At 38.2% G+C, this 14788-nt stretch overlaps 1 protein-coding gene across 1 annotated transcript in view; it reads left to right on the top strand.

Annotated features, from left to right (window-relative positions):
- Positions 1–14247, top strand: part of PDE10A (phosphodiesterase 10A) — a 189003-nt gene extending 174756 nt beyond the window's left edge. Inside the window, exons 20-22 of the mRNA XM_049800957.1 lie at positions 3997–4077; positions 8051–8139; positions 13806–14247. Coding sequence (XP_049656914.1) covers positions 3997–4077; positions 8051–8139; positions 13806–13923 — 288 coding nt within the window. The 3' untranslated portion in view covers positions 13924–14247. The remainder of the gene's footprint in view (positions 1–3996; positions 4078–8050; positions 8140–13805) is intronic.
- The last annotated feature ends 541 nt before the right edge of the window (positions 14248–14788 follow it).

Genomic DNA, 14788 nt, shown 5'->3' with positions numbered 1-14788 from the left:
AAAGTTACTCCACAGATAAGATGTACTGAGAACTGAAACAAGGCATTGAGCTGTGCTAATGTAATCATGTTCATAAATAAAGATGCAATCTCTCACGTGTCTTATGCTGAGGAGTAAATGTTCTAATTGTTCAATTTTTAATAAATAACCCTCCTTTAGAGATAAGGAATAAATTCTGAGGGTGTTGCCTAGAGTTGAATTAAGCAGTTTTAGAAGATATACTGTAGTTTCAGAACTACTATTGCACATGTGTATGATAAAGTGTTTTTCTTTTCTGTTATGTGCCCTGTGGAATTCTGCAGAATTCAGTGGGCTTATTTCTGTTTTACACCAGTGTAAAATGGAAATCAGGCCCACAGAGTTGATGTAGCATGCATATAGTGTGGAGACTGTTGTCCTGCCTGTTGTGTGTTCATTATGAAATTCAAGATCTGCATGGCTTGGGGGTTTTTTTTGGATTCACATGTTATCAGCTCAGACTACAATAAAATATTTGAAAAACGCAGACTGTATAAGCTCAAAGATCTAGTTCAGAACTCACTTTCTAAAATGTCTGGAAAGTGAGTGTCCTTATGAGTGATATAATAGAGGTATAATTTTGATGTGCCTCACTGATTACATACTTAACTTTTTTGCTTACAAGTAAAAAGACTTTTAAATGCAAGTCTTGTGAACTCCGTGGAGAAGGAAGGATCAAACTGATTTTTCCTATTCAACAATAGTAAAGGTGGAATTATGGACATATTTGAGCCTGCCCAGACTTTAACCTGTTTTGTAATCCAAGGATGAGTTAATAAAGGTGGATGTTGTTATATTGCTACTTCATAGAGCAAATGTAAATTAGAAGTTATTGACAGAAATTGAATTCTGTAATTGGTGTTTTACTGAATCCTCTTTAAGAAGAGGTTAACTGATACATGGCAGAAGTTGAATATGTTGTGATCTAGTCAGGATGGCTGACAAATCCAGCCACGGGTCGAAATGCTTCTTGAAATTGGAAAGCTGGAGTCAGATACAGAGAAAATCCTGGGAAAGTGAAACCAATAGAAAGTTTAGATTGTGTTTCACTGCAGAAATTGTTACTTAATTGGGAAAAAAAGGTAAACTCTAGACAAGTATATTTGACGAGATTGAATGGTTATGTTACAGTTTTAAAAGTAGGATAGAATGTTGCTTCTAATTACTACTGAGTTCATAATCTTAGTATGTTGAATGATTTATTCAGAGCATCTTTAAAATATTTCTTCTTTGTGTAATCATTAACTAAAACAATAACTGCAGAAGAGGTTGCAGCAATTTTGTGATATGTCACACGGATCTTTTCTCATTGAACGAAGCCTAGTGTACCTAGTGTTTTCAGCTCAGATCTACCCTGATATCACTCAGCACGAAGCTTTCCCACAGTGCTACAACTCAAGCAAAATAATACGTTTGCTGATCAATTATATAGGATTACAAGCTTGTATAAGATTTGTCTGCTGTGATTTTTTTTTTTTTTTTTTTGTGAGATATGAGGCACTAGGCAGTTAGTTGTTCAGCCCTTTCTTGCAGTATTTGAGACTTACAAGCCTCTTATACTTGGAGTATGGCTATAATATGAACTTCTTGGCTTAAAATTTCAACTTTAACTTTCTGATCATGATCATAGCTATGACGATAAAAGCAGTATTTTTTATAATAGTGTATCATACGTGTTCGCACATACTGGACACAAGAAAACACTTGCGTTTCTGGTGCATGTGTTCCATTCAAATGTAGTACTTTTTTACGGTGTGGGTGGTTGACCAGTGGCACAGGTTGCCCAGAGATGTTGTGGATTCTCCATCATTGGAGATATTCAAAACCTGACTGGGCAAAGCCCTGAATCACCTGCTCTAGCTGATCCTGCTGGGGTAGGTGTGTGGGATGGATTGGATGGTGCCAAGAGGTCCCTTCCAATCTAAATCATTCTGTGGTTCTGTGATACCTTTTTTTCTTTCAGGGTGAACTAGTGAACATAAATCTGAGCTTTGCTCAGTGTTGGCATAATCAGTCAGAGGCTAGACAGCTTCCTCAAAGCTCTGACTTCAACTGTTACTCAGGCACTTGATATTAATCAAAAAGCAGCCTAATCATATGATCGTATAACCATATGATGCTAAACGGTTTAGTGTTGAGGCTCTTATCATTGAGACTATGGTAGCTGCAGACAGTCTTGGATCAATCAATTACAGTACTTCAAGCAAATGGGAAAAAATTAAATATTATTTACCGGTGGCACATAAAACCAAAATTTGCTTACAGTTCCTAAACAACAATCCACTGAATTTCTGTGCTTGGAGTTGTTACAAGCATTTTTTTTTTTTTTTTTTTTTCCTCAGCTGAGGAAGGAAGCCTTTCCTTTTGTTTCTTTCAACAGTAAAATGTCTAACAGAGACTAGATTTGATGATTCTAGCCTCTCTAAGTACTTGGTGAAAGAAATATGTGATATGAGAGAATAGTGCAGGCACCAATTCAAAAATAGCTTCTTGACTGCATCTCTTGTTGGTTAACTGAGCAGGATCATAGTTAATAGGTGATGTTGAGGCCAAATATGCAAGATTTCCAGAAGCCCCCATCTTTTCTACACTCAAGGTAGTTGCAAGACAGTCAAATAGAAAGATGCTCTGCTCAGGCCAAAATCAATTTATTATATTGCAAGCTTCTCTTTGAGTAAAGTTGCCAAAATCCTCCCTTGGAAGGGCACGTTGGCACTTGAAACGTGGCTTGATAAAATCTTAGGAGAAGGGTGTAATAAATTGTCTTCTGGAGATGCCTTCACTAACTGTAGCAGAAACATACAACACGGAATTAGGGAATGTCCCAAGCCTTCTGATAGCTAAACCTCTGTAGGCTGAATCTCACATTAAAGGACACCGATAAGCAAATATTGTACAAGCAGTTATCCTGCATAAACTTTCTCCCTAACTAAGGTGTATTGGGTTTGGCTGGGATGGAGTTAACTTTCCCCGTAGCAGCCCTCATAGTGCTGGCATTGACTGTCGGATGTGGGGGAAGCTTCTGGCATCTTCTCACAGAAGCCACCCCTGTAGCCCCCCTGCTACCAAAACCTCGCCATGCAAACCCAATGCATAAGGTTAGCAGTTTGAAGATCACATTGACTTTGGAATCTCAGACATGAGCAGCAGCCAAAAGCAACCATTGCTGTGGCTGTAGTTGCCTTTAGAACCTCAAGATTAAACATCTGTGATGTTTTGACAATGCAGTTGAGGAAAACTTGGAAAACTTCAATTTGTTACAGAAAGTAGCCAGCTACTTATGGATTTTTAAGAAGTAATTGTGTTCAGGCCCAGCGTAGTGCTCAGAAGTGTGTTTTGGCTGCTCTGCTGGTAATGGGTGAAATACAAGGAGACAGTACATTACATATATCTGGTCTTTGTATATACTGCATCTTTCCCAGTATTCCCCTTAGGAATGTAGAGGGATAACATACTTAAAGAATAAAAGGCTGTTTGACAGGCAGCTTATTTCTTCAAAGCAGCATGGTCAAAAAGACTGGATTGTTGACAAAGATGGCACATTGTAAATTCATCTGTTTTGCTCAGCTTTTTGTTAGATGGGTGAGCTGTGTTCTACTGGTCAGTGTATTATAGTGCTTTAAACAGATAATGTTTTGAAAGATGAAACTGCCTATAAATAGAACAGAATAGGATGAACTGATTTCTTTGGTTTTATTCTTCCAGTTGCTTTTTATTATGGAGACACCCTTGGAAACAAGGAAAACGTGTGTATGTTGGCTCAAAAACTTCATTTTCAGGATCTGCTATTTACATTATCATTTAGGTGAATGTATAAAATCAGCCTGTCCTTGGGCAGTTTTACAAGATTGCTTTAGACCAATTCCACACGTTATTTTAAATTCTGGATTTCTAGATTGACACACAATAGAACATGGAACTTAATTCAGGTCTTGTAGTCATGATTTTTGTTTTCCTAATCTCTCTGCTTTTTTCCAGGGTGATGAAATGAAGAAAACGGGTATTCAGCCTATTCCAATGATGGACAGAGACAAGAAAGATGAAGTCCCTCAGGGTCAGGTATGAACATGGTATAAAACATGTATGGAAAAAACTTTTTATATATTAGTGAATGTTGCATTTGATAGTAGGGTATGTGGGCTGCTGAATTCTATGTTCTGTTTGCAAAACAGGGTTAATTTTTTTTAAGTAGCAGTGGAAAACTTGTTTTCAAATGTTTACTTAAGTGACAGTATGCTCTTTGCTGTTGTCACCTGTTCCATTCTTTGTACTTGTAATTCCAGCTAAACCCACAATCACCTATGGTTTTGAGAAGTGTCAATAACACTTTTTTAGCTTAGGAAGTGTTTGCTTCAGCCCTCAGATAAAAGGTTTCGCTGTTTTATCCTGAATGCAAAATGAACTTCATCATCTGTTCCTGTTTAAAATATTCAAGTTCAGATTTCAAAATATTTGTGATTTTAGACCAATACTTCTTCATTAGTTTTTTTGATAACTAAAATCACTGCTTTTTGACATTCCTGAAAAAAAGAATAATGTGAATAGATTCTTGAGGATAAGCAGTAAAGGGTATATTTCTAAGAGCCTCAGTCATCTGTTTTTCAAAGTCTTTAGATACTGATTTGCCTGTGCACAAATGTGCAGAAGTGACTGCTTTTTTATGCTTTCCCTAGGGAAGACTGGTATTTTGTAAACATAAATTTCAGGGGAAAAGAGGTCTTTGAACTAACTTTTTGGGATAAACGAAAAAGGTAGCTTGTCCTTTGATTATCTGAGCAGAGAAAAATAAATTTAAATTGTCCATTGTCCATTCATGTACATATATATGTATAAGGGGTTTTTTTTATTTCAGTGGCACTTACAAAGTGTTTCATGAACTCTGAAATTAGCAATAATATTAAAGTAAGTTAGAAATGACAAAGTATTACAAAATCACTATAGATTAATTACTTGGTAAGCAAGACTATGGAAATTTTTATATTCTGAGAATTTACTCCATATGCTCTATCATATTTTAGCATAAAAACTATTACCCTTATTATGGTAAGGAATTAGCAGTTAATTTACTAAATTTGTGTGTTTAGTATAAGCCTAAAAGAGAATAAACATTTTTCTGCACTGGGTTTATTTTTCCACACACTGTACTAGTTATCTTTGAACATCTTGAAAAGTACACAGTATTATATAGTAGTAGTCATCTTGGCATTCGTGAAAGAATTGTTAATGGGGTGAAAGCACAGATCTACAAAATAAGCTATTTTTTTTTCTCTTTAAAAAAAACACAGTAAGTATTTTTCCAGGTACTGTCTTCATCAGGTTCTTTTTTACTTTGTGCTCTGTTTCATGCTTCTTAAGAGTATAACAGTAAACTACTGAGCAAAATAGGACGTTAAAACCCAACTTCAGTAGTATAGTTGTAGCTGCTGTATCTTACAACAATGTTACAGCAAAATGTGAGATGTAGGACATACATAATTCTGTGAAAGTAACCTTTCCTATATTTATGTAGAGACTGAAGAATTTAATAAAGCATAATCATTTCCTTGGGCTTTAGCAAAAAAGCATTAACGAGTATTTTTATGTGGATTTTAATTAAAGCATTAATACCTTATTTAAATGACAATGATGTTTAGGAAATGAGGATTTGTATAAACATGTAATCTCTGAAAAAAACCTTCTTCTGCCTCAACTACTCATCTTTGATGAGAACAGCTCGTACTTCGCTCTTCCTCTCACTTGGCTGGCTAGATCAGTTGGTCTCTGTTGTGCTTTACGCCCTTTGCAGCACAACTCCTGTAAGGTCTCTCAGTTGGATGTCTTCCTACTGTGAAGCCTGCACTGAGGATTTGTTCCTGACTTAGCAAGGATCCCATCACCCTCTTTTCTGCCCTTCCTTTTGGAACCCGTGAAGAAAATAGAAATGCCAAAACGATGCAGTGATCTAAAAGCCCTTTTAATAAGCAAGTCAAGCCAGCCTGAGTAATGAAGGGAGAGAGAAGGAACAGTTCACGTGCTTCAGCCATTCAAAGCTCATCCCAGAAATACAGTTTTCAAGTTGAAAAGAAAAAGTTTACTCTTATGCAGCAAGGATTGAAATGTTAAGGGTGATTTCTTACTTCAGTCAGAATATTAAAGATCCAGCTCTTAAAGCTAGCAGTGCATTTAGGATGCACGGTTGGAGAGACAGGAACAATTTATTTCAGAAACAAAAGCTATTTTCTAGTTCCTCTTGCTTATACATCTTTAGGATATACGTACACTGCCTTTCCTGCAGTGACTTCAATAGTTTGCTTGTACCTGAGTGAACTCTAGGCTTTCTGTCTAGCCACAGCAACATAAAAATCAATCTGGAATAATTTATTCAGATAATCTAAACCTTTTACAAAAGGGATTTGTGTGAGTTTGCTCTGGTCAGAAATGGAAGGTCTCACAAAGGAATGTTTTTAGTTGGCTTGGCTTTATTCAAAACCTAAATCCATTGAGCCTTTTAGGGTTTTTCCTCCTTGATTGAAGTGCATTTTAGCTTAAAAGCTGCCAGGACCTTAAAGGACACATTTTATTCTAAATACTGGGGTTCCAAAGATAAGGTTGTTTGGAATTTATTGCAAATGAACTTAGTTTAGTTGAAATCTTTTATGTTTTGCAATAGCAACACACTTCTCATTGAGCCAGAAGGTCTACAGTGTGACTGTACCTAAGGTCCCATTTTAATTTTTGATAGCTATGGAGTAATCTGCTATTTTCTAGTGAAATAAATAGTCCCCCTTCAAAACAAACAAACAAGAAAAAAAAAAAAAAGCCACAAGAAAAAACACATAGGAAGAAAATGACACACTATGCAAAATAGCAAACTTTTTGTTGATGAGCCGACATCACAGCTGTGCGCAGCCTTGCCTTCTCACCAGCTGCAGTTTCCTTCTATTCGTTACATCATGATTACTTCAGCTCAGACTGTTGGGTTCTCAGGTCAGAAAATGTATCTTATTTTTTTTAAAGTACAGATAAAGTCTTAGTTACATAGCAGTATGGGAGGAATCTCTGTAGTGATGGAGGTGAGGATAAGAGTTGCTCTTCATTTTCTAAATAAGGGCCAATGTTTAGCCTGATAAAAAGAGACTCATTATCAAATGCTTTGGTCAAAGTACAATACGTGGTATTTCACTAAAAGGCGTTTAAAAACTCTGCCCGAAGAAAGGGATCATAGTACACTACTGTAACTATCATGAGAGTCTGGGAGAAATGAGTGGTGTTACAATGGATCTGAATTTAACCTGTCATCCTTGCTAATATATAAGAAGCATTTTCTAAAAATTCCCTTGTGTCATGACAATTCAGCTGTGACATGGTAGCTGTCATAGGCCCCTAAGCCTGAATGAATCAGATATCATTAAAAAGGTGCTCATTAGACGTTCTCTAAATAGGCTTATATGATAATGGTAAAAATAGATCACTGAACCGCATACATGAAAAGAAATTGCAAACCAGTTATTGATCACAGCGCACACCTTTCAGAAACTTTCCAAAGGTGCAAAGCCCCTAGCATCTCAAGTAAATTGAGCTATGGAATACATACCCTGGAGGACATCAGAATAATCCAGAATCTGACTGTATTTTGGCAGTCCTGCACCACTTTCCTGTTTTAAAAGAAGAATTTCATCACAAGAATAATGTTTGCAGAAATGGTTCAGTCATCTGCACCTACTTCCTGCCACTACTGACACCAAGAAGCCAGACAGATCCTGAGCAAATCAATTGAATCAATTGCATAATAAAAGGTCCTGTAAAAAAATCCTATCTGAAGCAGCCATAGCAGTCATAAAAGAGAGGCATATAAGCAAATTGTAATTGCCAGAGATTTCCCTACTAGTGCTTCATTTTAAAGTATTTGGATATTAAGAGGAGATGCAGAAGTATGAAGTACTAACATAAGTAGTAATGAAGTAGTCAACAGCTTTGAGCTAGTTGGCTGTTAACTTTCAGTGTTGTAGTTTGGCAACATTTAACTATTTTTTTTCATTGTTGTTTTTCATAGATTGGTTTCTACAATGCTGTAGCCATCCCATGTTACACCACGCTTGCACAGATCTTTCCTCCAACTGGGCCGCTACTCCGAGCATGCAGGTGAGTAAATGTGCAAGTTTTTGCATAGCGTGTAGCTTGGTTAAAGAAAAAGCAAACACGCTTTGCAAGTTTGTCTGGAAATACAGACTTTTAATTTTAGAATTTGCATGCAGATAAACAGGGGTACGCATCTTGCATTAATCTATGCAGAAACCCAGAGGCAATAACTACTGGCTGGGACTATCCAATGCAGATCTACAGACACAAAAACATTTAGAAACAGGTTCAGTGCTTATGTATTCCTATCTATGCTGGTTCAGTGCAACTCGCCTCTGTGTCCTTTTTACTTCAACACAGTTCTCACAGCTGAGATTGGCTGGAATTCTGTTTCATTAAGAAAATGTGGTTTTATTTCATGTCACAACATTTTTATTAAAAAGCAGGAAAAGAAAGAGCCCTGGAATATTCAGTCATTGGGAGCATAAGGGTAGTACTGCTGGAATGTGGAAGATGCAAATATAACTTTGTCCTGTCAATCGGTTGGAATGTAGTTTGTGATCTTCTGGAGGAGAGGCAAGGGTCCTTCACCAATTGGCTGCTTCTACCCTGGAATGATGGTGGATCTCTTTGTAGGTGGTTCTGTCCAATAATTAAATCCTGGACCTTAGCAATCTTTCCTGACAAAACTTCTATTGAAACCAGTATATGCTTCATGAAAATGTTCCAGTTTCAGGTTAATCAGTGTTCTCTCTAAAGAAAAACAGGTGGTTCATAAAATGCCAGCGATCTTTAGTTACATCCACGAAAGAGAGGCATGTTTTTCTATGCTCTTACTAGCACCTCTCATAATCTTTTGGGTCTTTTTCTCTTGTGGTCCTTAAATTCTAGCCTGCATTGAACTTTTTCTTTGTCCTGTATGGCAGACCTAACCTACTCTGTCATTTTCCTGATCTTGTGGACTAAATGCTCTGTGTGAAGTAACAGAAGGGTGCCTGCTATATACAATATGCAGTGAAATTTAACATAGTGGTTTGCAAAATAATGATGTCATTTGCACCCAAACGCTATTTTGTGTAGCTGTGAGAAGAATATGTAGGTCTGCACCAGTGGGACAGAGGACTATCTTAACAAAAAACAGTGAGTATCTAGGAGCCATCATCAATAGTCAGCTTCCTCTAAGGTCCTGCCGCTGGGCATGGCTGTGCAACCCTTAGATGGATATGGAGGGAATATTAAGTAGGAGTAGAGTCTATACCTCTGTAGTTATTACATTAATGGGGCTACAGCTGGAATCCTGTTTAGTGTCTGTGCTTTAAGAAGAGTAGATAAAGACACTAGCAAATAAGAGAAGATTAGGAAAGAGCTTAAAGAATGTTTTGACATCTTAGTAGTGAGAGACTAAAAAATCTGGCATAATGTATTTAGTTTACCCAAGAGAATGACTTTATCAAAATCTGTAACTGTCTCCGTAGTATGTTTTCTGATTAGACAAAGCTTATTAATTTAGCAGGTAAAGACTACTTGAAGCCCAAAGGTTCAAACAAGGAATATGGTGGATGTCTTTTTTTAGCATTTGGAGTAATGCCAGTTGAAGATCTTAAACCAAGGTTAGGTATACTTTTTAAAAGAGAGAGGTAAAAGGGATACAGGTCTGAGGCACAGTTACTGTGATGCAATTGCCAAGGCCTGTCTTTTCCAGGCAGTCAGGCTAGGTGATCCTTATAGTAGTGTCTTTTGTCCTTAGAAGCTATGAAAGTAACAATGTCTGGTAAATAGCAGGCAGTGATTTGTTATCCTAAATTGACTAATCTGGAAGTATTGATAAGTGCGGATTTTAGTGGTTCCATCAGTTACGATATAGCATTAAACTCTTCTCTCATTGCAAAATGCCATGGAGTGTATTACTATCATAATGGTATCAAAAGTCCAAATTCTGTTTTGGAATTCAGAGTTATAGCATGGGGTAGGAATGTGTAGTCCCTGAGCCGTGTTGACCTAATATATATGTGTTGATAGTTTGATTTTAGATAACTGAATAATGTGTACCCTGACAAATAAAGAAGAGTTGCTTTCAGTGTGAAATCAGAGTACATGAAGTAAACTACAGAACTGCTTGTAATCCTCTCAGTCTTAACAAGGTCATGAATCATTGAACTGCTTTACTGAGAGGTAGTCTGAGATCTTGGAAGTTTTCTAACTTCTTTCTCTTTGTAATCCCTGCTTGAAGGCATGTTGCTTCAGCTGTATTGATGGCTGCAAGCTAAATGGTCAGTTATTTGATCCATGTAACTGGAACACAGATTGTGCTTTGCAGAACCGTGTTTGCAGACAGAAAGAGTTTTATGCTGTTTACATGGACTAAACAGCATCAACTATAATACCCACCATTAGAAAGGCAGTAATGCTTATCATGAGTGTTTCCAGTTACTTGTTTGTACTCAAGCTAACAAATATTGTCAAACTGCTTTATATATGTGAAAATTTTTATTTCTTTTATATTACGTGTCAACATCTGGGTGTACTCTTATTCCCCAAAGCAGTATCTATATGCTTTTAACATGAAAATGTCTTGCAGAGTCTGTATGATTAATAAAGTAACCTCAGCGCTGGATGTCAGGGTAGTTCTGTTACTAGCACAATCAAATGGGAGGTCTTAAAAATGGGTTTGTATTTACTGTAGAACCATTTGCATAAGCCTGCAAGTACCTGTGGTAGGAAGTTAGCATTGTTATTCCACTTAATGGGAACTGAGCTTAGGGAGGCTACGTTGAGTGCTTAAGACCTCACAGCATCTTTTTCAGGAACAGGGTTCTGGGAAGACCCGTATCTTTTGATTTCCAGCCACATGGATATCCAAATGAGGCTTATTTGCAAAAGTGGCTTGTAATGCTTGATGGTCTACCTTTCAGTACTCAGCTGCGGAGATTTAAAGTTGAATTGTAGAGTATCAAGCACCCACATGCATATGAAAAGTTCTCCATGATTCTGAAGATCAAGCATGAACATCTTTTCAGGAGTGGGTTTCTCTGCAGAAGGTGTGATGTCTGAAGTAAAAGCAATCACACTCCTGGCAGAGATTACATGAACCTTTTCTATTCTAGAAATTAAGTTTGTTGTTTGGAATTCCAATTATAGTTCTAATACTGATACTTCTGAAAGCTACACTGGCACAGTCTCCAGACTGGGCACAGCTCTTTACAGACACAGCTCCCCACCTTGCTCTTGTGCATTCCTTAATTTAGATTGCACTGATGCAGAACTGGGGCACAGATGTGTGGATGGGGCTGAAGCTCTCTGTAAGGCTAAAGAGCTTCCTGAAAATCCACACCCTGGCATAAAGTTTTCTGAGGAGCAGTTTAATAGTTTTAGCTTAGCCTTGAAATTACCCTCTGCTGTCTGTTTGAGGAGGAAGTGTTGAGAGTTCAGACTTGGAGATGCACAGTAGGAGATCAAGAACACAGATCTAACTTCAGCTCCCCAATTACTAAAATGTTATGTGCACTAAACATACTAAAATGTATGTTATTGCAGGGTTTAGGTGACTCCAGAGTGTTTCAAATATCTGATATTGCACTACACTTCCCCCCCCCCCCCCCCCCCTTTATTTTTGACGGGTGACTGTTATTGAGTGTGATGAGAGGAATACAACCTCATCCCTGTTTCGTATTGCCTCAGCTGCTGGCTGAACCGATTTCAATATCACCCCTTTACCAGCAGTGCTCGTTCTTGGAACGCAGTGTTTAAGCTGCTGCGTCCTTGAATTGTTTGGAACACAGACACCAGCTGCAAATAATAGCAGCAGAAGCAGCCAAGGCAGGATGTCAGCATCAAGGTTTTTGTTTTGAGAGCCTCTGGGCATTTATTCCAGACACTTAGGAGCCAGGGCTTCATTGGGAGCACAAAGGCAAATGAATCATATTATCTACATCTTTTTTTAAAAAAAAAAAAAAAAGTATCAGTCACTGATTTCCCTGAGGTAAGGTAGCAGCTAAGGATCTAGAAGATTTTCTTGTCCAGTAATTTATTCCACATTTTTAAATACTCCTTTGTCATTCTGTGCAGATCAAAACTACCAGCCACCTGTGTTAGTGTTCAGAATAAGTCCTATGTGTGTTTTGTAGCCCATGTACTCAGTAGGCCTACCAAAGTGGCAAATCTATGATAGTATATTTATTTTGAGGATGAGGTGAAGTGATAAATTTTTTTCCTTTATTTCAGACACAATAATTTTAAACAATTTTCCATGTCCTTTCAGGTCTCTTAATTCTCGCTGAAATTGATATAATTTTAAAATATTTTGGCTGCAATTCTCTTCATTACTTTCCCAGTTTCAGGAGAGGGACCTAGAAATAGTGACGGATCAGTTGTTCTGATCCTTAGTGCCCAATTGTATAGGCTGAGATTCAGCGCCATATTTGCGCTGGCTTCATGACTTCCAGTTGGCCTGGAGCACTGGTAGAGCAGGTTTCCATCTGCTGCAGAAAATGGTGGAGGTGTTCCCCTAAAGGGCACCAGCTTTCTTCGGTAGACCCCATCAGATCCTGCCTTTCCTCATCCCCTGAAAATGCAACATTTTCTTTTCTTACCTGTTCTCTCTCTTTCCAGCTCATTATTTGCTGTTTTATCAACTGTTTTGGCAAAGCTGTGACATAAAAATCAGAAGAGCTCTGCCACATAAATGCCAATGTAATAAGATAATATGACACACAGCATGTAGGACCTTAGTACTTTTACCATCCTGTTTGTTTACTGAAGACTTCTAGAGAACTGTTGTTTTAGTAACTAGGTATCTGATAGTATGGAATTGAAACAGTTGAGCTCGCTCTTTCTGTATTTGAAGACTGAACGCTAGATTTAGCCATAGTTTGCAAGTATGGTCCGCTGTTGGATATCATCAACATAGACTTCCAAGTCACCGGAGTGGAACTAGTGTACAACGAGTAAGATTATGGGTCTGTATGGGTCTGAGCTTCAGATCTGTAGAACATTACCGCCTTAATTTTTCATCATGTTACGGCTTGCGAACCAAAATTTGAACTTGGGGGTTGGCCAGGCTGTGAGACACTAAAAAAAAAAATTCTGTCTTGAGGAAGGGGTACTCATTAAATTTAGTAGATTGACAGTATGATCACCACATTAGTAATTGAAAGGTGATACTCTGATGTTGGTATGTGACATTTTATACACTTACCGGGCAGCCCACGTGCGGGAGTTTCAGAAAGCTTAATGCGCTTCTGTGGTTTCCAGTGAAGCAAGTTTCCTGGCAAGAGTCCTGATCTCGGTGGTGGTTTTGAAAAGGGCCAAAGTATGCTGCAGTAAAATCCCTGAAGTCCGAAGGGAGGAAGGCCACTTGTCCCCAGATTGCTGTTTCAGAGTCTCTGCAGACTTGTCTCTTGGGTCACAGCTGGGTTTTCTCTGCAGCCGTGAGGGCTAGAAATTTGTAATGGAGGCAGGTACTAGCCTCTAGCTCCAGGGCTTGTTCTGGGGAAGGTATGCTGTGGGGTATATACAGTCAACATGTATACGGGCCACACAGAATTACAAAATGGGATAACTGAAGGTGAAGGATGAAATAATGTAAAGATGATAAAGCTTGATTACATACAGGTATTTGCATGCAGCATAAAGCTACATCTCAAAGCATAGTAGAGCAGACAGTATTGTTAGGAAGAAGTCCTAGTAAACTTATGAACAGTGCTTTACCTCTGACTTTTTCGTACCTCCAGGGACAATCTCAACCAATGGGAGAAAGTAACAAGAGGTGAGGAAGCCTCTATATGGATTCCCTCGCAGTCCCTTGCTCCTGGGACCTCAGATTCGCTTCCTGTGAAGATCGATGACTGAACAGCAGCAATGGATTGCTTCAACCTGAAAAGCATCCCTTCTTGTTTTGGGGGTTGTTTTTTTTGTTTTGTTTCATTTTTATTTGGGGGGAGGGGGGAATGAAGAAGAAAAGCTACAAAATGCTAACTAAGAAGCCAATCTGCCTAGGAAGGTAACACCCATGGAGTTACCTCAGCTAAATGACTCTGGCAGCCAACCTCCTGACCTACACCAGTGACACGACGTGAACAGAGGGAAAACGACGACCCAGATGTTTTGGAGTCAGCTATCAAAAGAGAACTTACGACTTGTGAATATAAAAGACTTATCTCGTGGGCTACATTGCTGAGGCCTTAATTTAAAACTGATGGGGCGGGTGGGGGAAAATCTTAGGGGGTACTTCTAAATTGTATCTTTCTAGTAAGGGTTTCAATGGTACTTTTATTATACCGTACTGTGGCTGGCTTTAACACCAGTGTCACTTGGGAGTTCTTGGCTATAAATAGAACAATATACCCATTGCTATTGTGAATGTTTATGTGTGATCTACTTGTAATCAGTTTGAACTCCAGCAGAATCCTTGGAGACTATAATTCATGCTTAGGTTACAGTGAATTCTCTTGCTGCAAACTAAAGGAAAACAAACATTCAGGTTAAAGTTTTAAAGTACTTCATTAAGCATCATGACACAAATTGTCTGTCACTAACAAGGCAAGGCAAACGTTGAAAGAACTAGTGACGGTGCTTTGTTCTTCAGAATGATTTATAAACCTAGACAACTCCTCCCTCAAAACACTGGAAGTACTGGATATTTATCTCCAATATGAAAGAGAGCTTCAGGTTGGAGTTTTTGTATCCATAGTGACAGAAATATCGGATTAAAATT

This window comes from Accipiter gentilis, chromosome 5 (assembly GCF_929443795.1).
Source record: "Accipiter gentilis chromosome 5, bAccGen1.1, whole genome shotgun sequence".
NCBI lineage: Eukaryota > Metazoa > Chordata > Aves > Accipitriformes > Accipitridae > Astur > Astur gentilis.
This window is presented reverse-complemented; position numbering and strand designations above follow the sequence as displayed.